At 37.4% G+C, this 26,909-nt stretch overlaps 2 protein-coding genes and 1 non-coding gene across 4 annotated transcripts in view; 2 read left to right on the top strand and 1 right to left on the bottom strand.

Annotated features, from left to right (window-relative positions):
- Positions 1 to 3,183: 3,183 nt before the first annotated feature.
- Positions 3,184 to 7,559, bottom strand: LOC107679843 (zinc finger protein Gfi-1b-like). The gene is made up of 7 exons (XM_016475538.1): positions 7,414 to 7,559; positions 6,768 to 6,880; positions 5,248 to 5,433; positions 4,868 to 5,097; positions 4,300 to 4,437; positions 4,007 to 4,172; positions 3,184 to 3,509 (listed from the first exon to the last, which is right to left on the bottom strand). The coding sequence occupies exons 2-7, from the start codon at positions 6,871 to 6,873 to the stop codon at positions 3,331 to 3,333; spliced, it is 1,005 nt and encodes a 334-aa protein (XP_016331024.1). The 5' UTR covers positions 6,874 to 6,880; positions 7,414 to 7,559; the 3' UTR covers positions 3,184 to 3,330.
- Positions 7,560 to 8,661: 1,102 nt separating this feature from the next.
- Positions 8,662 to 8,733, top strand: trnam-cau (transfer RNA methionine (anticodon CAU)). The gene has a single exon. It is a non-coding gene; the product is annotated as a tRNA-Met (tRNA).
- A 1,531-nt stretch (positions 8,734 to 10,264) lies between these two features.
- The window catches only part of tsc1b (TSC complex subunit 1b), a 40,875-nt gene continuing 24,230 nt past the window's right edge, over positions 10,265 to 26,909 (top strand). The window contains exons 1-21 of one of the 2 annotated variants that reach the window (XM_016475555.1): positions 10,265 to 10,320; positions 12,768 to 13,024; positions 13,184 to 13,287; positions 14,500 to 14,652; positions 14,732 to 14,876; positions 15,093 to 15,247; positions 15,506 to 15,579; positions 15,673 to 15,851; positions 16,225 to 16,343; positions 17,441 to 17,606; positions 17,734 to 17,852; positions 18,238 to 18,349; positions 20,558 to 20,653; positions 20,799 to 21,411; positions 23,799 to 23,842; positions 24,994 to 25,160; positions 25,355 to 25,537; positions 25,685 to 25,795; positions 25,984 to 26,106; positions 26,199 to 26,386; positions 26,564 to 26,737. In XM_016475555.1, coding sequence (XP_016331041.1) covers positions 12,916 to 13,024; positions 13,184 to 13,287; positions 14,500 to 14,652; positions 14,732 to 14,876; positions 15,093 to 15,247; positions 15,506 to 15,579; positions 15,673 to 15,851; positions 16,225 to 16,343; positions 17,441 to 17,606; positions 17,734 to 17,852; positions 18,238 to 18,349; positions 20,558 to 20,653; positions 20,799 to 21,411; positions 23,799 to 23,842; positions 24,994 to 25,160; positions 25,355 to 25,537; positions 25,685 to 25,795; positions 25,984 to 26,106; positions 26,199 to 26,386; positions 26,564 to 26,737 — 3,134 coding nt within the window. In that variant the 5' untranslated portion in view covers positions 10,265 to 10,320; positions 12,768 to 12,915. Of the gene's footprint in view, positions 10,321 to 12,767; positions 13,025 to 13,183; positions 13,288 to 14,499; positions 14,653 to 14,731; positions 14,877 to 15,092; positions 15,248 to 15,505; positions 15,580 to 15,672; positions 15,852 to 16,224; positions 16,344 to 17,440; positions 17,607 to 17,733; positions 17,853 to 18,237; positions 18,350 to 20,557; positions 20,654 to 20,798; positions 21,412 to 23,798; positions 23,843 to 24,993; positions 25,161 to 25,354; positions 25,538 to 25,684; positions 25,796 to 25,983; positions 26,107 to 26,198; positions 26,387 to 26,563; positions 26,738 to 26,909 lie in introns of those variants that run through there. The other variant, XM_016475556.1, reaches the window with a different exon arrangement.

Raw genomic sequence — 26,909 nt, 5'->3', positions numbered from 1 at the left:
AGATTTGAAAAGGGAGGAAAAAAAAGTTTGGCAAAAGGCGGGATCGAACCCGGGTCGATCGCGTCAAAAAGCCAACAACACACGCTTATCCATCTACACCACTGGAGCTGATGTTTTACAGGCACTTTTAACTAAATGTAAATAGACACTAGTAAGGGCAATTCATACAATACTTTTAAATTGAGCTACTTTAATACCATCTCCGAACTTTCTACCACGACTCTGCTGTTCTTCGGCTGGTTCTTCCTGTATACGTTGATTGACAGATGTCTCGTCCAGTCAGCGGTGAGTAATCCCAAACCAATGGCGCTGTCTCAAACTATACCTACCTCTTCCGGTTTGTCTGATTTGTCGTTGTGTTTTCTGGCTTGTTAATTTGTTTTCGGATTTGTCGTTGTGTTTTCTGACTTATTTTGTTTTCGAATTTGTCATTGTGTTTTTTCTGACTTGTTATAATGTTTTCTGAATTGTTGTTGTGTTTTCTGAATTGTTATTTTGTTTTTTAGACTTGCATTTGCGTTTGTAATTTGTTATTTTGTTTTCAGAATTGTGATTTGTTTTTCACTTCTCGGTCACCGTAGTATTCCGATTCAAAGCGGTTACTGATTGACTCACTTGCTGAACTGCTAGATGAGTGATTTCCATCTTCAAACCTTTTTTTTTTCAACAGCTCTGCTTCAAACTAAGCGTAACTAGGTAAGGCATGTCATTATAATTCATGACAGTTTGGTTAAAGATACACGATTACACATTTTTTGTTATACACTATACATTCAAAATTAATACATTGATATGACAAGATTGAATTCAATTGATCAAAAATGACAGCAAAGGCATTTCTAATGTTGCAAAATATTTATTTTTAAAATAAATGCCGTTCTTTTGAACTTTCAGTTCATCAAAGAATTCTGGGGAAGAAAAAAAAATACAAAAAATATAAATAAAGGATCATGTGACTCTGAAGACTGGAGTAATGGCTGCTGAAAATAAATTACATTTTAAAGTATATTGAACAAGAAAACAAACAAAAATATTTCACAGTATTACTGAATTTACTGTATTTCTGGGTCAAATACAGTAAATTCAGCCTTGGCTACAATATAACAGTCTCTTGTATTGAAAGTAGGCGCGTCTCCACACTTTTGATTAATAGTGTATGCAGGCACGTAAGGCATTAGACTGGAGCAGTAGGTACTAAAACCAGTTTAATTTTCATAATCTGAAATTGCTGTTAGTCCACTGTTGCATGAATGGTGGACAAACAGTTTTCGGATTTACAAAATCATGCAAAATCAACACAAGCAACAGAAAAAGAGGAAGTGGAACTCAGGTGTGCGCTTGCCCCTTTATTTCCCCTTTCTCCCTTCAAGGCTACATGTCACCCCACCCTCTTGTCTTAGTCCTAAAATCCAGTTTGCTCATTGTCTGTCATCCAAATCTGACACCGATTGTCTCCCTGAGCAAGATTGTGATTTGCTGTTGGCTTTACTGTCTCGTTCCAGGATGTGGCTGTAACTGTCCTCAGTATGACTCAGACCCTGTAGCTGAGGTAACAAAAAGAATCATTTGCATGGGCACCACAGATTTGTTTACCAACTCTTACTAGAGATGCACTTACTAGAGTCTGTTTCCACCCCGATGTGGACACTGATTTCTGTTCCGAACTTTTATGACAGGTGAGCAGGTGTGCAGGGCGCAGATGGAGAACAGGTCAGCAGTGGAAATGATGAGATTTCTGACCAACTTTCTTCAGCTTTTTTTCCTCAATAAGTTCCTCTTTACTGAATAACCGCACTTACCTGCCCTGACCATGTTTTTGTGAGTAGGCACTACCCAGGCTTCAGCATTCTGAGGGAACCACATGTGAGGTGTGTAACGTGTGGTTTATGATACAGTACAGTGTGGACTGAGTGGATTTTCCTAACTGTCTGTTTTGTTTGAGAGGGGCGGTGTGCACAAAGCTGTGTCAGTAGGAATTTGTTTGGCAAAGCAGCTTGAACTCCATTGATGGGAGTGACCTGAGAAGCAGACGTCAGTAAATCAGAGTTTTCTTAGTAAAAATGTTTGCACAACTAAGACTAAGGAGTCCCAGTTGGTCAAAGTTTAATCACAATAATCATTCCATTCATAAATATAAATTTCGTTTTTTTTTTCATTGCATTGCCTTTCTCCTCCAATATCAGGCCCACAATGTCCGTTCATTCAGCCACATGAGGTTTACAAACCTGCCAGGCAGGAGATTTGCATGTAGAGTTCCAGGTACCTATTTGAATGAAGCTTTATCTCTAGTCACACCAGAGATTTCACACAGCCTCCGGCAGTGTGCAGAACCATCGGCAAGCCCAATGGAACTGTGTATCCGGATCCTCGACAGGGCGGAGACACAAGAAGACAAACACAGCAAAGCCTTGTTTGCTGACTCTTCTCATTTTTCACTGTACCGGGACTGATTTTTTTTTACACATTTACAATATGTGCACCCCTCCCCTTTCTCTTCATCTCAAAACTGGATTTAAAAATCTACTGTTATGAATTATTGATCAAGGACTAATTTCCAACAGGAGTATTTATTGTGAGACAAGAGTTTCTATAAATAACACGACAAAAAAGATGGATCTAAACAGTAACATACAATCTTTTGACTGCATTTAAAAAGCAATACGTTTAGAAATAAAAGAAATATGTTTGGACTACTTCATGGGGCACTAACTGACATGTGGTTATGATTTAATAGTTAAACTTTAACTATTGACTTTTTGTGTGTCAGATTACAGTTTCAATGAATTACTGGATAGAATAAAGAAACATATTTTGAAGTCAATTAAAAGGTCTGAATGAAAATCATTTACTCACCTCAAGTTGTGCCAAACCTTTATGACTTTGGTTCTTCTATGGAGTAGTTTTTTTATATATATATTTTGAAGTGGCATTTTTTTTTAGCTTTTCTTTCAATTTTATTATGTGCTTTTATCATTTTTATTAGTTTTATATATTTCTATAAATCTTTAATTTATTTTTTATCAAATTACATAATTTATGTATGTATATAGTTTGTTTTAAGCGTTCCATCTAATATTTGTTTAATTATTTTATTCCAGATTTATTCCAACAAACATTAATTTTAATAATACTCTTAATTTAAGTTTTAATTTAACAATAACAAATTTGTTTGGAACAATATGAGGGTGAGTAAATGATGATAGAATATTCATTTTTGTGCGAACCATCCCTTTAACATAAGTCTACTTAGAGAAACACATTCCTCTGAAGCAACAGTCTTTTTTCCAGCCATAGGTGGTCTTTATTTGGCGACGCCATGTGCAACCTCCGTTATTTAAGGCTGTGCTGGCTCTCGTGGTGTCTGCGAAGATCTACCTTCCTCTGGAAGCCTTTGGAACAGATCTCACAGCCGAACGGCTTGAATCCAGTGTGTTTGCGGCTGTGTGTGATGAGGTTGGAGCTCTGGCTGAAGGCCTTGCCACACACCTGGCATTTGTGAGGTTTCTCACCTGTAAACAAACATAACATTTCCAAAAATGTCATTTGAAACCCATTTTAATCTGTATAAAAACACTGGAGAATCTTTGCGTTAATGCCACCCAGATTTGTTCTGTTTTCCAACACAGGAGTGGCTGTCTGCTACATGCAAAGCTAACTTTCCAAGAGGCATCAGGAAAGCAGGAAGACCAGCTATGCAAATCAAGACAGCATTTGTTTAATCTTCTTTTCTTGATTTATCTGTAGCTGTGCTGCTCATAGAAACACACCCTAGAAAGCCAACTTCAGCATCTGAAGCGAATTTATCTCTTTGGCATATTCAGTTTTAATGATTTACATGGAATGAGTGTATTGAGATAACATGTATTTCCAAATAATATGGGAAGAGATTTGGGGGAACTGTTATTGAGGTGGCATTAACATTAACGCATGTGCTCTTTATCATTGCCACAGATCACTTTTCAACCCAGACATAACAAACACGCAGTCACACACCATGGCGTCTCACCGGTGTGGATGTAGGTGTGTTTCTTCATGTCAGATTTCTGGTGGAATCTCTTGCCGCAGTACTGGCAGGGGTATGGCCGTGTGTCCGAGTGAATCAGCAGGTGAGTGGACAACGTAGAGGAGCGTTTGAAGGTCTTTCCGCACATCTTGCACTCAAAACTTCTTTCCTTTAAACACAAAACAACAACAAAATGAATTTCGTTGATAGTCATTATCTAAATGCCAGCTAAAGGGACTATGATGATACAGTACGATAATGCAGCAGCTAACTGGATCAGCATGGTTTGTTCTTACCTGAGAGTGGACGTTCATGTGTTGCTCTAAGCTAACAGCGTGGCCAAAGCTCTTTCTGCAGATGCTGCATCCAAAGGGACGTGTGCCACTGTGAGAACGTCTGACGTGAACCTCTAGCCCATGAGGGGTGGAAAACACCTGGAGAAGAGAACAGAAAACAGCAATGAAATTCAGATTGTAATATATATAAATGATAAACAAATAGATTATTTGTAAACAAAAAGCTATAATTTAATTGAATTGAATTTTTTTCTAAAATAAAATAATTTTGGTAACACTTTATTTTAATGTGTCCTTGTTACACATTACATACTATTATAATAACAATTAATTATGCATAGTTGCGTGCAAGTAACCCTAAGCCAAACACTAATCCTAACCCTAACCATATAGTAAGTACATGTAATTAATTAATATTACTCAGTACTTATATGTATAATTTCATTGTAACAAGGACACCTTAAAATAAAGTGTAACCTAGATTTATTAAAAATAAAAGAATCAGAAAAAACGTATTAAAATAAATAAATAAATATGTTTTGGATAGATAATTAAATGTATATTTAACCTTATTACAGGTAATGCAGTGGTAGGTGTTAGACGTGGGTGAGTAGTGTGTGCTGCAATCCAGTGGTTGTGGAGGCTCAGAGCTCTGCTTCAGATGAGCTCCGTACAGGCTGCTGGCGTGCTGCAGGAGAGATGGAGAGAAGCCCATCTGCCTGAAGTCATATGTTGCAGGAACATGATCCCAGGTATAAGAGCTCTTGTAGTAGGGAGGAAACTCTGCCAGCTGAGGCTCTGTTGGAGGTAGAGCGGAAACATTACGTTTATTATTGTTATTGTGTCTAAATCTGCCCTAGAGATGTTACATGATACTTGACAATATTTTATTAATAGAAGAACAAGATGTACACATTCGGATATTTATGCCAGTGCTCAGACACTCACCAGATAAGTAAAATTGCCGTCTGGTTGTGACAGGCAGCTCAGGTAGAGATGGTACTGTGCAGTCGGGCTCTCGCTCACACTTGATGAAGTCATACGGGTCTCTGTGGGACGGCCGAGGGACCGAATCTACCTGGGGCTGCTCTGGGGAATTACATTCCTTTGGTTCCAAAGGGACCAGTGCTGGGACTAAGAAAATGACATCACAAGATTGAAAAATGCATGTGGTACAATGTTGCAGCAAATTAATTTGAATAAAATAACAAACTTTTAGAAATTAAAGTTCCAAAATTCCAACAATTCCACAGAACAACCATCTTTGGTTCCTCAAAGAAAATTTCAGCAGATGTTCTTAAAAGAACCATTTTTTATTTTTTTTTTAGTGTGAAAACATTTAAAAAATTGTAAGAACCTTTTTCAACTATAAAGAAACTTTTGCGGAATGGAAGGGTTCCGTGGATGTTAAAAGTTTTTTGTGGAACCTTAGATGCTAATAAGGAACCTTTAACTTTAAGAATGTAATGTGTCCCCCCAAACACTGAACACCAATACATTACAAAACTAAATATTGCTAAAAAGTTTGTTTTGCTTCAAATGTAAGTTTGTGCTATCTGTTTTCAAAAAGAAATGCCACTTGGTTTTATATTTAGTTTTTTAATGCAATGACATTATGATGCAAAAACATTCATATATTTTTAACTCTCGCTTAACTATCCAAATCATTTTTATGGCCACTTTATTCACTCAGGCAGCTCCTTTCTAAAGGAAAACAGCTAAAGCATGTATGTTTAAATAAGACTATTTATGCAATAAAATGGAGGTGTGTACATGAAAACGTCTGACAGCATTAGACAGATCTGAGATTGTTCCTCACACTTAATTACATTTTCTCCAAATGAACCCTATAAAGAACAGTTTTGATCCAGTGACAATACTGCTCTCTTGTTTGAATAGGACTAGTTTGCATATTCGTAACATCCAGCCTAACTGCTCAACAGCTTACGGACTTCCACGGAATACAACCTATTGAGCTACCTTAGTAAACAGCACATAAGGCCCAAATGCTGTCTTAAGTAAGCAGCTGTCAAGGTTTTAGACACAGCCCTAGAATCAAATAACAGTCAGCCTGAGGCTGAGGCACCAAACATCAATCTGACAGGTGCTAAGCACATCCACTCAGCACTCACTGTAGACAAATCATTGATTTACCCCACATAGGAGAACTAGAGATTCATAATGATGTAAATGAACATAAAACATACAAAACCAAAAAACATTTTAATTATATATTACTGTGGATTGTTCATCTTATGAACACCATATGTCAGACAGGTGAATTTGGAGTTCAAGTTCAATCAATTTTTAAATGCTAAGCTATTTAAAATACAATAGTTCAAAATAAAATAAAATAAAAATGTTGATACAAAAATAAAATTTCTCACTCCACATATAACAATAACACTATTGAGCACTTTTGTATAAATTCAGTAGGCCTAATAATAAAATATAATAATGGCACTTACTTGTTTTGGGTGTTGGGTCCGGGAGTTTCTGTTCACTTTGCTTGGTGTCGATGGGTCGGTGCACATTGTGAGTTTTTTTACTTTTCACCAAAAACGATCGTGGCATGATGATTCTGTAAAATGAGATTTGTTTACTGATACTTTCATTTTCATATTTGTTATGATAACATTAAACATGTCTATCAGCTATTACAAATGTATATAATAACGAAACTTTAACATTTTCCAACTAGCCTACGTAATTACAAATGACAAAAAATCCTGTATATGATATTACAAATGAAAACAAACAAACTGTGTGATAGCCATGTCTATATCATGTTAAAAACAACAACAACGAAACTCAAAACTCTTCTAATAATAAGATTATTTTTCTTTCATGTCTAAAAAATGAAGTAGCCAAATAAAATGGAAATGTTATACTACAGGCTACAATATTTGGTGTTGATGTTTTGAAAGTTTCAGTCAAACTTTGGTTTGAGACATATTTTATAACATGTTAAAATAATATACCAAATTACTGTTAAATAATAAATAATTATTTAAATATAAATATAAAAGTAATGATATGTAGGCTTGAGGTTGAAAAACTTTTCAATAATTGGCTTTAATTGAAAATGTATACTAATATATGAAAACAGCTTACCTGAAGAAAAACGGAAAACTTTTAATGTTTAAAGTCCTTTGATTGTTTGAGTGGCAAACTTCGTGCTGAAAAGTGCAAGGAAATCCGTTGTGATGTTTAGAAATTTAAGCACTGCATCGCTGTGAGTTGGTAGCGTTGAGTTTTTTCAACTCCCCTCCCTGATTTTCAATCCGATAATTCTGCGGTGGAATCTGACTGAGTTTTCAGCCAATTACAGACAGAGCAGGTGCGACATTTGCCTACTAAACGCAAACCTAAAAATCCTGGTGTGGGCACTCTTTTCCATAATGATTTAACAACATATTTAAGATATTTTAACAAATACTAAAATGACAGATAGAATATTCGTTTGCGTTTTTATATAGGCTATTATGTTTATTTTTTTTTTTTATTAGCCCACATCTCTTACTGCGGTGCTACTGGACATTAAATAGGTTAATTGTTTAACAGAGCAATGTGTTAAAGGTTCGAGATATTTTGCTAAACATTTTTTGTAATTATCTGTCAATTTAGTAATTTATCATCATTTATTGGTCATCTGTTGACTTTGCTGTAGAACAGCTAGCGGGCTTAACATATAAAACCACTAAACCAGCAACAAACTTTGCTTCAAAATACACACCAAACCTGTAATGTTGGTAACCTCCGAATGTTTGCTTACTTTTATTTGCACAGTTGTGTTTTGGTTGCATCCTTAGGCGGTTTTATGAGATCTTTGATTATAAAAGCACAATTAAGCTATTAACTAATTGTTTGTAGCTAAAACTACACGCTGGAAGATTTTTAGATGTTTATTTATTGTATGTCTGTAATCCTGGCGTGTTTTGATCCACTCAACATTGTTCATTTAAAGATTAACGTTACTGGTCAGTATTGTTTTTTTTTATTGCCTTGTGCTCAAATTATGCACTCGATGAATGTATTTACGCCCCCGTGTGGATTAGTGGTGAATTGCAGCGCATCTTTAGGCGACTGTTCAAAATGTAATTTTTTATGGGCGCTTAAGTTTGTGTTGCAGTTTTTCTTTTCTTTTTTTTTTTTTTAACTAACTTTCCTCCATTTGTTACAAAAATATAGAACATTTGCTGAAAGCCCTAACTCGCATAAAGTAGATTTAATTATAAATGTTCATTTCTTTGACAGGCTGATTTACTCAAAACCGCAAATTCTATGATAGAAAGGACTGCATCTCATGTTTTGACTGTCTTAAAGGTGTCATTACAGAGTATTATACCCTTTCTCTCGTCGAGCAGAGTGGCGCAGCGGAAGCATGCTGGGCCCATAACCCAGACGTCGATGGATCGAAACCATCCTCTGCTAAATAGTTTTCTTTCGTATAATGTGTAGTGATTTAAAACGACAGCTTGTAATCTCAATATAATTATATAATTTATTATAGCCTACACAACCAGGGTTATTATAGTTAACTAAAACTAAATCCATAATGAAATTCGTTTTTTTAAATAAAATAAATATAAAACGAAATAAAAAAATAGCTTATTTTATTAGTTGCCAATGAAGCACATCTCATTTTTTTTATCTAGTTTAATAAAAAATAAAACTATATAGACATTCAACAAAAAATAAACTAATGACAAAAGCACACCACAACATTACTAAAGCTAAAAATAACTAAGAATTAATTAAAATGTAATATAAAAAATAACTGATGCAAAATATTTATATATATATATATATATATATATATATATATAATAGTATCGCAATAGTACTGAAATAATACTGTACACAACTGTAGGAATTACATAAAAGGAGACGTATAAATAGTAAATTGCACGTTGTCAGAACATGTGTTCTATGGTTAAAACAGACACCCAGTCTTGCATTCACAAAATATTTACCAATTTGGTCAATCAGATATGAACAAGAAGGCATGGAAAACACATAATGTGAGTGTTGCAGACACTTGAGGATTAAGGCGTTATACTAATTTGTACTGTTTTGAGGTAAGAAATCGCTGATGTAATTAAATATCTATGGCCATGATGAACCAATAGAGGGACATCTCCACTAAAATACAGTCTCATCCTGGACATTTAACTCATTGCATGCATTTATTACAGGCCAGTTCCGTAGAAATATTTTTTCACTTCTTATATTCATGCTCTTTTTAACCAGAGGCAGAGATCAGCATACAAAATTAAACATTACTGAAAGATGGGATAACTAATGATGAGTATAATGTTAGGAAGTGATGGATAAATTATTATAGTGCAATGATCTCCAGTTTCTTCTGTTTGAAACTTCTCATGTGATTACATGATGACATACATGATGACATAATTGTAATTTTGGGTAAACTATAGGCCTACCTTTAACGGGTTTGTAAAATCATAATTTATTTCTTTATTTTTTTAAAATACTTTTTAAACGTAAATAGTTTATTATTTGGATTTTGGATCTAGTTTACTATTTTCTTCCTCACGCTTGCTTATGTGTGTATTTATTTATTTATTTATTTATAAATGTATGTATGTTTAGGAAAAATTACTTTTTAAATGTAAATGTAATTGTTTATTAGCGTCTTATATGGCTGGTCAGATTCAGCGTCTGCGCTCACCACCTGAGTCACGCGAAAACCGCATTACAGAGCGCTGCATCCCTCCACCCTTCAGAAAAACAACTCCGGGCCTAACTGCAGGATTCTGTAAAACTTTCACACATGAGTCTTACTACCGCTACAATTCACTGTATTTATAAAGCATGACTGCTGTTCATTTCTGACAACATTCACGTCATATGTCAATGTTCTGCGTCCAGGTACAGCCGTGTTTTTGAGCGCTCGGGGATTATTTCTCTTGCACGGTTGCGGATGGGGACTGCGCAGGGAGGGGTTGTGAGGTGTTTAAGATGGCTGCGCCCTGTGGCGTGCAGTTGCTCTAACAGGTAAACAGGCTTATTAAACGATGTTTTTTTGTGGTGATGATATTTTCACATTATACACAGCGACAGTTGGAATGTTAGATTTGCTCGCTCCTCAGTATTTTACGTGCGTTATGTAGTCTCTCAAGCGTTATTTCTGATTTTCAATAAGCTTGTCGATAATAAGGCTCTCTTGCCTGGGACTGTCAGTGTCAGTGAAATAATAGTCCCCAATGATTGTTACAGTTTCGAATTGAATCCCAACAAATGTCCGCGTGCATATGCACGAGTTTAAGAGGGAAGTTGAAATGCATGGGGGAATGTTTCATTTTGTTGGTGCATTTTTTTGGAGACAGTCCCGCAGATTCTGGCCATTGTTCTCGCGCGCTGTTTACGCCAGTGGTCATTTCAACACAGAGCTACTGTCAGAGAATGCAGCCTAATCCACAACATCTATCTGCACATGTGTGCACTGTTATTTTGCAGCATGCAGAGGTTAAAATACAGACATATGTTGTGAGATTTGCTGACTGTTGCACGCCCTTGCGCGTGTTTTTAAACAGAAATCCTTTTGCAGGAAAATCATGCAGTGCAGTCTCAAGCATTGCCTTATTTTTATTTTGTGATCATTGCATATCGGCGTTATTTGCACTGACTCTTATGTCTTGTAATTTAATAACTTACTGTTAGAGTGTGTGTGTGTGTGTGTGTGTGTATATATATATATATATATATATATATATATATATATATATATTAACAATATTCTTTAATTTTTTATTTAAAGTTAATTTAAACAATGCACATTTCTCTACTTCTGTATGGATGTGTATACACAACCTCTTTAAGGAATTTGTTTATGTGGCCCTGAACATGGCATATAAAGCTGCTTTGTGCTGTTAAATGCTCTGTTTTCTAGTTGGCAGGCACAGGCACAGTTCGTGTTGAGGTCATCCAAAACTTAATCTTATTAATGTTTTTTTCTCCCTGAATGCAATGCATGCTCTTAGTTTGTGGGCTACGATCATGAAGTTAATCAATGTACTTCTTTGCATCTACTGTGCAGAGTTATTTCCATTGAGAGGTCAGCTTGCCATCACCTTTCTTCACCTTTTAGACCCAAATCTGAAGGAAGTTATTGCTGTGGGAATGTGACAGACCTTTCAGCGTCAAATTCAATGAAGAATATCTATTATATGGGGAAGACAACGTCCTGATAATCTGCCTTTAAACATTGAGGCTAGTGAGAGAGTCTTTTGTGCAAGTTGATGGAATTGTTACTAGCTGACAAAGATTTGCATTGTTACCGCATTTTGCATTTCTTGGTCATGTATAGTTTTTTTTTTAGCTTTTTTTTTTTTTTTTGGCCTTGCCAACTATTCACTCATTTTATAATCATTCAGTCATCAACAATTATTTGTATTTCTGCTAATTATTTTATATAATTCTTGTTAACTGCTGATTTATTTTTCAGCAAGGATGCTTTAAACTGTTTAAAAATGTATGCATTTAGCAGACACTTTTATCCAAAGCGACTTACAGTGCATTCAGGCTATACATTTTTTACCATTATGTGTGTTCCCTGGGAATTGAACCCACGTCCTTTTGCGCTGCTAACGCAATGCTCTACCACTGAGCCACAGGAACATTAAAACATTAAAAGTGACAGTAAAGACATTTGTAATGGTACATAACATTTCTATTTCAAATTAATGCTGTTATTTGGAACTTTTTATTAATGAAAGAATCTTGAAAAAATATATCATGGTTTTGCACAAAAATACAAAGCAAAACAAATTTTCAACATTGATAATAAAAAAAAAATTCTTGAGCTCAAAATCAGCATATTAGAATGGCTGCAGAAAATTCAGCTTTGCTGTCACATGAATAAATCACATGAAAAAATGTATTAAAATAGAAAACACCTAAACAGTATAAATATTTGAGCCACTGGCCCAATAGTACATGCAAAAACAATATAGTTTACTGTTTTAGCCCTTAACATGCTACTTTATCACTCCATGTGCTTAACGTGATACACTGCTCTTGTGGTGTGTAGTATATTCTAATCAGGCCACTGAGACGTGTCACATTCCTCTGGTCTTATTATGAGTTTTTTTTTTTTACTATATTTATGCATTGACCTGATGTTGTCAGGCTGGTGTGACAACTGCTGACTTTTGTCATGTCTGTGCAAGAACAGGTCGCACCATGTGAATCTTGAATGCTTCAGAATCTGTTGGGTTTGTTTTTTACTTGCCTGAAACGGCCAGCCCACATTACCACAGCTGATGTTAATGATGTTTATAATGGCATAATTCTGTGGGACTTTTCCTACACATCTTGCAGTGTTTTCTCACTCTCAGTTGGAAAGTTTACTTAAAGGTAGAAACTGCAAAATGTTCTCATGAATATTTCATTGAGATAGTGTTTCTAGACAAGTGATGTAAGTCCTCAAATGTGTTTTGCAGTGGTGCCTGGGGACAGTATTGACGGGCCGGCCCAGGGACCCCTCCAGGCTGGACAGGACACGGGACGCCGTGAGAGTGACGTCTAAGAGTCCTTCCCCTCTCCCTAGACTGTTTCAGAGACACCCGCCTCCGAACCCTCCATACCACCATGTCCAGGGAACAGCTCAGCATAGGGGACCTGCTTCCTCTGCTGGAGACCTCTGACCTCCGCCAGCTGGATGAGATCAAGGGCCTTATCAATGAACACCTCAGCACAGGTCCAGCCAAATACTGTTAGCAGAGGCAGCCTCTGGAACTTTTACCCAGTTTTTGTGTTGAATTTTTAAACTTCTCAATGTTTGCTACAGGATGCATTATAATTCCCTGCAGTGCTTTATTGCATGACTGACATTATAAAATCGACTCATGTTTTGCAGATCGAGGGTCTGTGCTGCTGAACTGCTTGGTGGATTATTTCTTGGAGACCAACTCCGCCCAGGCAGTGCACATCCTGTCCTCAGTGAGGGAGCCACACGATAAGGTGACTGACAGTCCACTGATTTTTCTGTTTTGTTTCTAACACAGTCTAAACTTGCTACCCAGAAGAGAATGTTCTCAGTCTTTTTCTGGATCTTTTCAGTGTCTCACTCAAACCATTTTCCCTGAGGTTTTCTGCCAAATTAAAAGCGTTATAGTATAACCTTTGAAAATGAACATTAATATTGTAATTTACGGTTGTGCAATAAATAAAAATACTATTTTTATTATTAAATACTCCATTTTTAATTTTATAGTACAGTATTATTATAACAACATAATTCTTATTTTGTTTAATATTTTCACACAAAAAAATTGTCATCGTTATTTTATAGTAATACTGAGTGAGTCAAAAACAGTTGGAATGTGGCCTATGATAACTGAAATGGAGAGGTTGTTTTTTTTTAAACTCTGTTTTAGACTGGTTGTTTGAAACCAAAAACAAGCTATAGAAAATACATTTGTCTTACTCTATATTTTTGACATAAAATCAACTATTTTTGAAATAAAATCAACTAATTGTATTGAGAGAAAAAAATTAAAATAATCAATTATTTCATGCAAATAATTATTCATGGACTATGCTTGCGTTCAGTTAAAAGTTATTATTTTATATCTTCGCTGTAAAAAAGGAATAAAGTGTGAAATGTGAACGCCCACATTTTTCAAGCGTTTCCCAAATCATTCAGCCCTAAAAGCATTGTTTGCACTCAAAACGTTTTCACAGTAAAAATAAAAATAAATATATCAATAAATCAGCCTTTTAAAATATATTTTTTGCAGGTGCACTTACCCTACAAAATAAAACCCAATCATTCTAGAATTACAAATCATTTCCAAATAGAACTATTCAAATCATCTGTTTTTTTATATCATAATATACATCTCAATGTAATTTTTTCCAATATCTTGCAGTCCAAATTAGTTCCCACTATTAATGCAAATATTACACACTTCACTTTTCAAAAGTATGATCATTGGAGCACATACTGTAGGTGTGTATAATATGCGACCAGCCCACATTCTTAGAGTAAAAAAACACCTGTGAAATATTAACAAATTTAAGAAGCTTAATTTAAATTTATGTTTAAGGAGTATTACTATTTAAATACATTAATATTTGATAACAGTAATAAATGTCTAGGGCAGAGAACACATTATCAACCATTCCGAGTCTTGTCTATAAGATGACTTATCTGTCTTGTCTGTTTCTCAGCACCTTTTTGATAAAATGAATGAATGCATGGCTAAAGCCCCCTGTCGCCTGCCCACTCTCACTCTACTGGGGCACGTTGTCCGTAAGCAGCCGTCTTGGATCCACAAGATTGCTCGCAATCCGCTGCTGCTATCTCTCCTCAAATGCCTCAAGGTAAGCTGATAATGTGAAAGATCTCTCAGATATGCCTCTTGTAACCTACAGTATACATATAATAATTTGTGTGTTACAGACAGACACAGATGTTGTGGTTCTGATAACTGGAGTCCTGGTGCTCATCACACTATTACCCATGATTCCCCAAGCTGGCAAGCAGCATCTCTATGAATTTTTTGATATCTTTGGCCGTCTGGGTTCTTGGAACCTGAGAAACCCAGGTAAGAGTTACTAAGCATGCAGATACTGTATGACTCAGTTATGCAATATTTTTTTATCCCTGAGGTATATATTGAAAGCCTCTGGATGGTTTTAGTCTCCCACAGAAATCCAAAAATATTATGAGGCATCTTATTACAAATGATTTCATTTGTAATGAGAAGCCTCATAATATTTTTGGATGGTTAACTAGCTGTATGATCAACCTCTGTTGACAGGACACGTCCCGGAGGTTTATCTCATCCACCTGCACGCAAGTGTCTACTCGCTCTTCCACCGGCTGTATGGGATGTATCCCTGCAATTTTGTGTCTTACTTGCGCTCCCATTACAGCATGAAGGAGAACGTAGACACTTTTGAGGAGGTGGTCAAGGTGAGCTGTCAGTCATACAGTTGCTTGCCCAGGAGGTTTGCCAAATACATGAGATTTAAAATATTGCATTCAATCCATAATGATTTTCCATAGAATTGTATTATGGGGGCATCCATAACCGGTAAATGTCAAGCTTCGAAAATGACAAGTACCTATGCACTAGTGGTTATGACTAATGGCTTATTAGTGATGGTGTGATTTTAGTCAAATATAACTGATGGTGTTTTTGTTGTATTTATGTCTGTGTATATGTTACAGCCCATGCTTGAACATGTCAGAATACATCCCGAATTAGTTACCGGAACCAAGGACCATGAACTAGATCCTAGCCGGTGAGGCAGTACTGACTCATGTCACTTTCTTAAATGCATAAACCATGTAACAGTCACACTTTATCTATCATTTGGTCTCTTTTCTCTTTACAGGTGGAAGAAATTTGAAATCCACGATATCGTTATTGAGTGTGCCAAAGTCTCTCTGGACCCAAAGGAGGCGTCCTGCGAAGAGGGCTATGCCAGCATGCCTGAGCATTTCTGTGCTCATCTACAACAACGTCCGGCTGATTGCACTGCCAGCCCTTATAGTGACTTCCACAGTAGCTACGGTAACACTCTCATCCTGTATGAATTACTTATTCAAACTTAGCATACAGCAAAATAGCACTTTTCAGTGTTTTTTCTATCCTAGCGATGGTGAAGTGGCTATATAAATAGATTTATTATTTAGAAAAACGGTTTAGCTGCTAGCAACTGCAAGGTCATTAGTTTAGTTTTTACGGAATAAGTGATAAAATGTATATCTTAAATACACAACTGAATAAAAGCATATGCCATATGTATAAAATGTAATAGGAAATGAAGCTAGGCAAGATAAAAACTAGCATGTTAATTCAGTCACAGTCTATTTTCAGGCAAACTCTGTTTTTGTAGCAGTGGCAGAATGTTTTTTGTGGACATTATTTTTCTGTCCTTTTCCAGGAAGTTCTTCCTCGACTCATTTCTCCACCCCTCATCAGCCTGTCGTCCCTCCCTTGGCCCTGTCCTCTTTCTCAGGGACTCAGCCCCCCTATCGCAGCCCCACTGGAACCCATCGGCAGGTGAGAGTCCACCATGCTCTGAAATCTACAATCCACTTCTTAGTTTGCAGTTTGTAATTTGTTGGTTTTAGCAGCCTAGTTACAATGTTGGAGCATGAGTTTGGTGTGGAATAGGGCTGCACGATTAATCGCATGCGATATTTAACGCGCTGCGCTAAACCACGTTCATATTCGCGCGATTTTTTGCGCAGCTCATCAGTGAACAACGGCTCTGTGTAGTTAATGCTGCTCAATGTGAAAGCACGCAGGTGATGGAGATTTACCGCTGATTACAGAACCGGCTTTCTGACAAGATGCGCGTTAAATATCGCATGCGATTAATCGTGCAGCCCTAGTGTGGAACTACTTGTTTGAATCCAGTGACTCTACAGCTACAGTGTTCTACATATAAACAGATCTGGATTGGCAGTTGGCACACTAGTTTGTGAAGCAGCACCAGTGCAGGAATCGGTTTATTCTGCTGAACGCTCCGCAGACTGAAAACAAACAGCATTGCGTTTGTGTTCTAATGAGCACATTTGGTCCTATGTTAATGCTTTTCTCACAATTTAAGATTATGTTCTCACAGTTTTGTTGTGATTTGGAAAATACTTTCTATTAGGGGTGCATTGATCTGGAAATTAGAGGATGATGCAGATAACGATTATTTTAAAACTGTGATTTGCTGATAGCGATTTGATTGCCAGTGTTTGCAAATAGAGCTCAGAGTACAGCATCTCTCTAAATAGGAAATTGCTTTTCAAGATCTAGTGCTCTTACGGAGTTAAACTTGAAGTTAGTGCTAGATGATGATCTCAATCTTAAAATAAGTAGAAACATTTAAATATTGGCAATATTGGCCGATAAAAAATATGCAATATTGGCCCATAAGCAGTATGGTGCCAATAAATTGTACTTTATTACACTGTTCACTATGCCACATGCTGGCGCAAAATATACTACACTTTGAAATTGCTGACAAAAGTTTACATTTTGTGAACTGGTTGTTTTGGATGGATAAAGCATAAATCTATTAGATGCCGTCTGATAATCACTGGATTCTGCATGAGCAGTCATGGGACTTATGGGACTTTGTGTGTGCTTGTGTTTATTTATAGAACTCCAGCTGTGAATTTAATGCCACATATGGCTTTAAGGATTCCCTCTGGAGCCCCTCCTCTCAATGTGGCATGGCCACGCCCCCTTCCTCCCGTGGGATGTCACCAAACCCGGAACTGTCCCAGAGTACCTCTCACCTACCAAGCCGCCTCTACAGCACACCTGGTGACTATACTGACTATGCTTGTTCACAGATAATATTGACATTTAGCATGTTGGCACAGGTAGGCACATCTGGGTCTCCGTTTCCTTAGGCACTAGTATGAATTTGGTCTTGTCATCTTCACTGCAGCAGGTGGAAAAGGCACCCCGTCCTTTAACACCCCTGCGGCCGCCTCACCTCCTCCCAGCCTCCCCGATGAGTTTCCCTCTGTGTCTCTTCCTCGCAGTACCGCCAGCCCACCATGCAAGGTACTTTTGTGGAGGATGATCTTTTGTGTGGATCTGTAGTATTCCCTTAAAAAGATAGTTCACCCAAAAATGAAAATTCTGTTATAATTGACTCATGTCAAAAACCTCTATGACTCTATTTTTCTTCTGTAGATATTTTTAAAATTGTAAAAGATTATTTAAAAAATGTAAAATGAAAGCCAGCATGGTTTTGACATTTATTGTACAAAAATAGTTAAAACATTCTTTAATGATGATAGAATTTTCATTTTTGAGTGAACTATCCCTTTAAGCCTTCCTTAACTTGTTAAAACAAATTTTACACTTTTTTTTAAAACAAGTTTGAGACCATTTTGCTTGTGTATAGTTTCACTATAAACCATTTTAACTGTTATGTGCTCTTTAGGATGGTAGACCTTTAGACCACACCAAACCTGTTTTGGTCAGACAGGAGCCGGTCAGACAGGAGCCAGACAGAGAGCTTGAGAAAACTGGACCTGAAATGATCAATCATAGAGGTATGTTACATGTAAGAATCACTCAAAACAAGAATTGTGTTTTGACATTACCAACACAACAGCCTGACAATAAATTAAAGGTTTAATTCTCTTTAAAAAGTTAGTTTAACTATTTCTTTAGCCTTTGGTTAACATTTTAAAGTGCCAAGCAGAAAAGGCAATAGGGAAGACCACCATGACTATAACGATAACTTCACAGAGGAATATCATTGGAATCACTTTCAGAACGATTTTTTTTTTCAGCTGATGAACAATACAAATATTTACAGCCAAACAGAATCCATCTGACTTTTAAAAGTTTGAGCATTTAAAGCAGCAAATGACATAACTGCAGCACGCACTTATAATAAACGGTTATTATAAGTGCATTAAGTTATTGATGCTAGGGCTGGGCGATATAACTAAAAAAATGTATCACAATATAATGTTTAATATCATTCGGTATCGATAATTATTGAAAAATTTTTATAACCTTTCTTAAACAGAGAGCAGTAGAAAAAAAGGTTTAAATTTAACCACTGTATTTTTAATTTACCCAGTTTATTAAGACAAACAACAACTTATTTTAGTCTTAAACAAAATAACAAATAAAACAAAATAAAATTTAAACCAAATATCTCCTTTCTTATATTTCCATTCAGCCGATCTCCGGGTCTGGCGGTAGCACTTTTAGCTGCAAAATAATGCACCTCATTAAACGGTTTATTCAATGCAATGAAAATAACGGCTGTCTATAAAAAAAGTACATAACATCTAAACTAATATTTATAAATCAAATATGATTTCGTAAATTGCATAAAAAATAATGAACAAAACAGCATCATGTATTTATGCATAGCTTAATATAAATAGCCAAAGCGCCGATCACACGATTGCATTTAAAAACGTATGAGAAGCAGTGGAATGGAATAAAACCCCACAAATTCTCAAGACATGTTTTCTAAAAGTTTAACCTCTTTTAACTTTACATGGCTTTCTATTCAACTCTTGTACGAGACGCGAGTGCAACAGTCATAGTTGTGCGTCTCAAGAATGCGCCGAATATGCGTTCTGTGTGAATGGCTTGGCTTCGGTTTTAACCTAAACAATATCTTCTCCGCATTGAGCTTCTATATTTCTCTAATATTTTGAATGGAAAATGCAGCAGCAGCGGCGCATCTTGTGGTTTCAACTGGATATAGACTAACAAAAACATTAAAACGCAACTTCATCCTCACCGCATCTCATGCGCCGCTAATAAGGCTCCTTGGCGCACACCTAAAATTCAAATATACTGTTTTTTCATTCGAATGCGAATTTTTATTTTAAATTCGACTAATATTCCTTTTTTTGATTCACAGTCTCCTCATCGCAGACAGGCACGGCACTCATTTCAGCGTGTTTGTGTTCTGTTGGCCGTCTGCTTGTCACTCATAACACGCGCCTTTAAATGAAAAAAGCGTGAAACTATCGTGCGATATATCGAACATTTTTTTCTGTCATAATTGATGATGCTGTACCGTCGATAAATATCGATACCGTTTTATCGCCTAGGCCTAATTGATGCTATACAATATACTATGGGAGCCTGTTTCTGCCAAGGAATTAAAAAAAAGGTAAATGCAACTTTTTATCGCATAATTCAGACTTTTTTTCTCACAATTTTTAGAAAAAAAGTCAGAATTGCGAGAGAGAAATTTAAGTTGAATTGAACAGTTTTGAGATTGTATCTTGCAATTCTGATATTCATATATATATATCGCGCAAGTATGTTTTTTTTATGTAATTGCGACTTTTAATCTTGCATATTGTTTATCTCACAATTCTGACTTATTTTCGCAATTCTGAATTCATATCTTGCAATTCTGAAACAGAAATTCTCAGAATTACAAGAAAAAAAGTCCAAATTATGAGATAAAAGATATTTAAAGAATATTATTATAAAGATTTACCTTTTTTTATTTTTTTCATCCTGTGGTGAAAACCAGCTTCCATAATATAGTTAAAACATTTTTTGTGAATTGGCCTGTAGTTGTGTCGTCATTAAGAATTTGTCTTTTATCTGACCCAGATTGCAGAGGTAAAAGATGATTAAAAAATTTAAAATTGTAAAATGAAAATTAGCATGGTTTGTCTTTTATCTGACCCAGATGGCAGAGGTAAAAGATTATTAAAAAATGTAAAATTGTAAAATGAAAGTCAGCACGGTTTGTCTTTTATCTGACCCAGATGGCAGAGGTGAGAACATGCCCATGACCCTGACCGAGTTCTCTGTGTACATGAAGGAGCAAGAACAGCTGAGGATGGAGAAAGAGCGGGAGGATGGTATGAACTAGCACTCAGTGGTTGTGTGTAGCCTGTGCTGTATTTTGAGTCGCTTCATACCAGTTGTGTCTTTTCCTGACAGACTAACTAAACCATTAAGCTCTGGAAATATCCTTATATAATTTTCTATCTTCCATTCTCTCAGCTGCCATCACAGAGGAGCTTTTGAAGTTAACCGAGGAAAAACGGGATTTAGCTGGCCTTCGTGGCTTTGACTCTCCATTTTACAGCACCACAGAGACCCTGACCGGAGCGCAAGAGAAACCACTGCCCTCTTCTATCCTGGGCAGCTCGATTAGAGACCCTCACAACGCAATCTCCACGCCCGACAAGACTGAGATCACGCCTGGGGACAGAGGCAGAGTCAGCAGAGGCCCATCCCAGGAGCATCCCTGGTTCTTCCAGCCAGTGTTCATGCCCATCGAGCACCCAACGCACAGCCAACTTCATCGGAGCCCCTCCGCACCGGAGGATGAGGCCCTTAAATACGGCTTGTGCTCCCCGAGCCCATGCAAGCCACCACCCCTGCCATATGAGGCTCTGTTTGACCTGGCCCTGCCTCGAGCAGCCTCTCTCTTCGTAGGGAGGAAGACCTCAGAGATTGTGCAGCGAGAAGCCTTGGAGAGGATACAGAGAGGTGATGTGGGCAAACAAGGGGAGGAGGTGGGTGTTGAGGGGGCAGTGTCTGCCTCCCCCTTGGAGGTGCTGGATCGCCTCGTGCAGCAGGGCGGTGACACCCATGACAAAGCGTTAAAGAGGTAAGCCTTTTGCTTTCAAGGTTTGCAATAACTCTTGATCATGTGGCTTGGTGGTTAAAGATCTGAGCTTACAATCAAAAGGTTGAAGGTTCGAACCCTGCAAGTAGGGATGGGCGATAGGTATTTTTATAAGGAAAGTATATTTATAATGCAATGTTAATCGACATGGCCTTTATCACTGTATATAATACTAGCATTCTGTAATATGAAACCACTTCTGGTCACAAAAAGAAGCATTTCAAACACTCAACTATGTTATTAAGTGAATTTGGAGAAAAAGCAGGTCAATAAATTATATCTTTGTTGGACAACAGTTTTGTAAACAGGCTCATACACATGCAAAACTGTATTGCACACGTGCTACTGTAGTACATTTATTCAGACCGATTTTTTTGTGCATTTTACAGCCCTAACCAAACCAGTTACAGATTGTAAAAGGAGCTCGAGCTCCTCATTTAGCGATATAGGCTACTCCTCCTCAATTTCACGTCCGCCTTCCGCGATGTCGCTTCGCACTGTCGCACACAGAAATATGTCAACAACTAGACTTTATCGTTATTATCGCGGGAAGACTAATTCTTATCGTGGGGAGAATTTTTACCGGTATATCGCAAACGATAAGATATCACCCATCCCTACCTGCAAGGCATTAAAGGGATAGTTCACCCAAAAATGAAAATTTTGTCATTAATTACTCATCCTCATGTTGTTCCAAACCCGTAAGACCTTCGTTCATCTTCGGAACACAAATTAAGATATTTTTGAAGGAATCTGAGAGCTGTCTGACCCTCCCATAGACAGCAAGGGTCCTTACACGATCAAGGTCCAGAAACATAGCAAGGACATCGGTAAAATAATCCATGTGACATCAGGGGTTCAACTGTAATTTTACAAAGCTACGAGAATACTTTTTGTCCTCAAAAGAAAAAAAAGAAAAACTACTTTATTCAACAATTCGTCTCCTCTGCGTCACCCTTGCGCCATTTTGGAGAGTATCCAAAATGACTCTCCAAAATGACGCTAGGGTGACGCGGAGGAGAAGGAATCTCAGATTCCTTCAAAAATATCTTAATTTGTGTTCCGAAGATGAACGGAGGTCTTATGGGTTTGGATTTGGAACAACATGAGGATGAGTAAATAATGACAGAATTTTCATTTTTGGGTGAGCTATCCCTTTAAAATCAAACAAAAATTCTCTCATCCTTGGTTAGATGTATATAAAGCATATAAAGCGATCGTATCTCTTCACAAGACTTGGATTAAACTGCTTGGATTTATGTGGTTTCGTTTTGCAACGCCTTCATAACCTTTTTGAATCTTTTAAGTTTTGTTTACTTGGAATTTCAATGGAGGTACAGAAACCTCTTAGCTTTCATTAAATAAAAATATCTTAATTTGAGTTTCGAAGATTAACCAAAGTCTTGTGGGTTTGGAATGACATGGAGAAGTGTAAATTATGAATTTTAATTTTTGGATGAACTATCACTTTAACTGCCATTTGTAAACCCTAACCAGACTTGCCAAGCATCCACCAAAGGTGTGACATGACAAAATCAGCCAATAAAGACATACTTGAGTAATATGGGGCAGAGAATTACGTTTCTCACTTTTCTCACATTTGCTCAGTCATTCATGTGCTCAGAACTCGTAATTATGACATTTCTGACTCCACACAAAGGGCACATTAGCAACATGCTAACAATCATCCGAAACACCTTAACAACTTAATAGACTAACAACCACCTGAAAACACCATAGCAATCATCCGGAATGACCACATAGCTACATGCTAACAACCAGCTGGAACATATTAGCAATCAAGTAGCAACTTGCTAACAATCTCTCAGAACTCCTTTCTCGTGATGAGGAGGTTTACGCACAAGAATAACTCGTTTTCTTTAGAATATGTAAACAATCTAGTTTACTTTACAGTTTCCAAACTAGACGACTTGCTAAAGGGCTGCTGGTGTTGCTCTAAGGCTCTTTATTTTAGGAAGAACTGGGTCAGACTAGTTGCAGATTTGCCCACTAACTCGCTATCACACTGAAACAACTGCCTGCATTGTCCCGCGGGCCGTGGCACATCCACTGCAACGCAAATCAGTCCACAGTGCAACAGCAGAGCCTGTGTTAACAGAACACAATCAGAGCTCTTTCTCTCTCCTCCTGCCCTGCACAGACCTTACTAGAAGACACATAATTGAGTTGGGTTACTGGGCTCACACAAATTGAGGTGTTTTGGCTCTGGTCAGAGAGGGTTCTGTGTGGAAAGGCTTCCTCTGCCAGAAAAGCAGTGTGTCCGAAATTATTGTCACATTGCCACTGACCTTGTTGATCCTGTGTTTTCTCCCTTCCTTTTCTTCCAACACTTCCACAATCGCTCTCAGATTGCCTCTGCCAAGCAAGTCAGCTGACTGGACACACTTTGGAGGTAAACAACATTACATGAGCACACATTCGCTACTTGTGGAAAAGTCGTTTTTTTCAGAGTACAGAGAAACAATGCTGTTTTCAGCTAGGGGATAAACATTTAAAAATAAATGTTTAAACCTAAAAATGAATATTCTGTCATCATTTTCCAATCTACATGACTGACTGACTTCTGCAAAGTATGAAAGAGGATATTTTAAAGAATGTTGGTAATCCACAGTTTCACACCCCATTCAATTACACATTTCTTAAAATTCTTTCTTATGCTCCACAGAAAAAAGAAAGGCATGAGGTTGACTAAATGATGACAGAATTTTCATTTTTGTGTGAACTTAGTAATTGTTTCCATTTAAAATCTCCTCAGGGCGGACCCCACCCCTATTATCGGACACTTTTGGTTGTGCAATAAGTAAATCATAGATAAAAGCACCTTTATTTACATAGCCATTGATACAAAACAGATAGTTTCAAAGCAGCTTCACATTAATAAATAGAAAAATAACAGAATCAATTGTTCATATTTTATCAAATATGAAAAAATTCAAATTCTGCTGTAAAGGAGCTCTAAGAAAGACGGTAGTGTCATTAATCAGCTCATGCTGATTCTACATTAATGTGAATACCTGAAAACCTTTTTATGTGTAAGATACCTGCAAAAAGTTGAGCAAACGTGGTAAAACATCTAATTTAAAGGAAATATTTTTGATTTTATATTTTGCTTGAAAACAGCTACTTTTGAATGGATGTCAACGAAGTAATGCAGCGCATTTTATGGAGGACCGTTTCCTGATCCTGGTAGAGTAGACCACAATGCTGGCTGTTCTGACTCACATACTGTAAGTAAGTTTTTTTTATATTTGAAGAGTTTTTATATTTTATATTTTTTATATTTAAAGTGAGTTTTTTGGGTGTTTTTTTTTTTTAGAGTAGGGGTTGTTGTTTGTCATTTCTCCGATCACAAATGCAGACATGGGTTTATGTTTACGCGGCGTGATGCAACGCAACACGTAAAAAGACAGTATAAGTCATTATAATCCATAAACACATTTCATTACACCAAATACACAAAATAATGTTCTTTTTAGCAACATCATATGACCCCTTTAATGTATGAGTTATGTAGAAATCTTTCTTCTATTTTGTCATGCACAGGTTCTGCTCCTCTGGACGAGCTGCACACACTGCGCAGTCAGCTGCTGCTGTTACACAACCAGCTCTTGTACGAGCGCTACAAGCGAGAGCAGCACGCCATACGCAACCGACGCCTGCTTCGGCGCATCATCAATGCCACCGCACTCGAGGAGCAGAATAACGCCATGGTAACCTCAGCTCAGAGTCATGGTCTGCGGGCCAACATTCATATCGAGTCTTCTGTTACTAGATATAAAATGGTGAACTGTAAAATGTTTTCTTTTTGGCAAGGCTGGTTTGCTGGTCCCTGATATTCACCTTGACCACTAGAGGGCAGCAGATACCAATGCAGTTGATTGTATGTATGTGTTTGTTTCTACAGAAGGACCAGCTGAACCTGCAGAGTGTGGATATCATGTCTTTGAGAGAGAGCCTGCAGGTAGAGCAGCAGAGATACCGGCAACTCTGGGACGACCGAGAGACTGTGGTTACACGCCTGCACAGCCAGATACGCCAACTACAACAGGCCAGAGATGACTACTACACCAAAAACCAGGAGTTACAGGTGCTAATAAATTTGATTTTTCTTTCTAAGCCCAAACCTCGAAGCTGTAGTGTGCAGTATGTAATTTAATAGTAAATGAGTTGGCCACAACATTGCCGTTTAGAATCAGTTTGATAATTTATTATGCACCTGTGATCCGCCAATCAGAGTAAACTACAAGAATGCCAGAAGCGAATAGGTGAGATGGAGGCGGCGCTTCAGAAGGCGAACAACAAGGTGTGCCACACAGGGCACCTGCTGAACCAGCTCACTGCCAAGGTAAAAATAATCACCCTCTGTCTCTTGAGCTCCAAAAAGAGCCAATCCCATATATTTTAGTCCATTTGAGTCTATTTTCTGAAGTAAATGATCATTTGCAATTTTGGTGTGAATGTTCCCTTTAAATATTTTGAATACGTTGTGATTATATATCATCATTTTCTTCCCCTAATTTGTCCTTTCTTCAGTTGTCATCGAGTGAAAGTATTCAGCAGCAGTTGAGTTTTCTAAATAAGCAGCTGCTGCTGCTAGGAGAAGCCCATAAACTGTGTGTTCAGGAGCTGCATCAGGCCGGACCAGATACTAGCAAGGTACAAGTCAAAAGAACAAGAAGTCCAGTGTTCTTTCATCTTTGCGATTTATGTCATATTCCTCTTTGTCTTTGACCACTTCTCTCTTGTAGGAGGTGCAGATGTTGCAGACATCCTGGGGCAAAGAGACGGAGCATCTAAAGCAGAATCTGTTACTTCAGAGCCAAAAGCTGGATGCTGCTCAGCAGAGAGTGGCAGAGCTGGAGACTCAACTTGCTAAGAAAGAGCACCTAATCGCAGAACAAAAGAAGTTTCTAGAAGATGTCAAGGCTCAGGCCAAGTAAGATCAGTTTTGGTGTATTTGAAGACTGTTTATAGCATACTAACAACTTGTATTTGCATTTATTGACTCTTTGAAGCACAAAGCTTCCCCTCAGTTGTATAGTATGCTTTCTTGTTTAATATTCCATCATTTCACAATATGTCTCACAATCTTTCTTATTTGCCTTTCACTCAGAGGGGAACTGCAGGCCTCTGAAAGCAGATATCAGGCACAGAGGTGGTTAACTCTGGCTCTGCAGACTGAGCTTCTGCAGCTCTACAGCAGGCTGGAAACAGAAGAGTCCTCTGCCACCGCTTCAGCCTTACCAGCAGAGGGTGCCACTGAACCCCGCAGTTCCACTGAGCCCAGGTAAGACTGATAACTATAGTGTCATTCAAATATAAAAACATTTGAAACAAAAATACCATTATCCAGTTCAGCATGCTACTACTTCTGTGTTGATTTCATGATATGCAGTTTGTGCTGTTGTGACTTTACATGAATCGGGTAAAAAGTCAGACTTTTTCATTTTAAATTTGCA

This window comes from Sinocyclocheilus anshuiensis, unplaced genomic scaffold, assembly GCF_001515605.1.
Source record: "Sinocyclocheilus anshuiensis isolate Anshui unplaced genomic scaffold, SAMN03320099.WGS_v1.1 scaffold488, whole genome shotgun sequence".
In the NCBI taxonomy this organism is placed as follows: domain Eukaryota; kingdom Metazoa; phylum Chordata; class Actinopteri; order Cypriniformes; family Cyprinidae; genus Sinocyclocheilus; species Sinocyclocheilus anshuiensis.
The sequence above is the reverse complement of the archived record's forward strand: the minus strand, read 5'-3'. Positions and strand labels throughout refer to the sequence as shown.

Coding starts and splice junctions, on each gene's coding strand:
- LOC107679843 (XM_016475538.1), bottom strand. CDS start 6,873: ATGCCACGATCGTTTTTGGTGAAAAGTAAAAAAACTCACAATGTGCAC. Junction 4,438..4,867: donor ACTGCATTACCTGTAATAAG/GTTAAATATACA, acceptor TCTCTTCTCCAG/GTGTTTTCCACCCCTCATGG. Junction 4,173..4,299: donor ACATGAACGTCCACTCTCAG/GTAAGAACAAAC, acceptor TTGTGTTTAAAG/GAAAGAAGTTTTGAGTGCAA.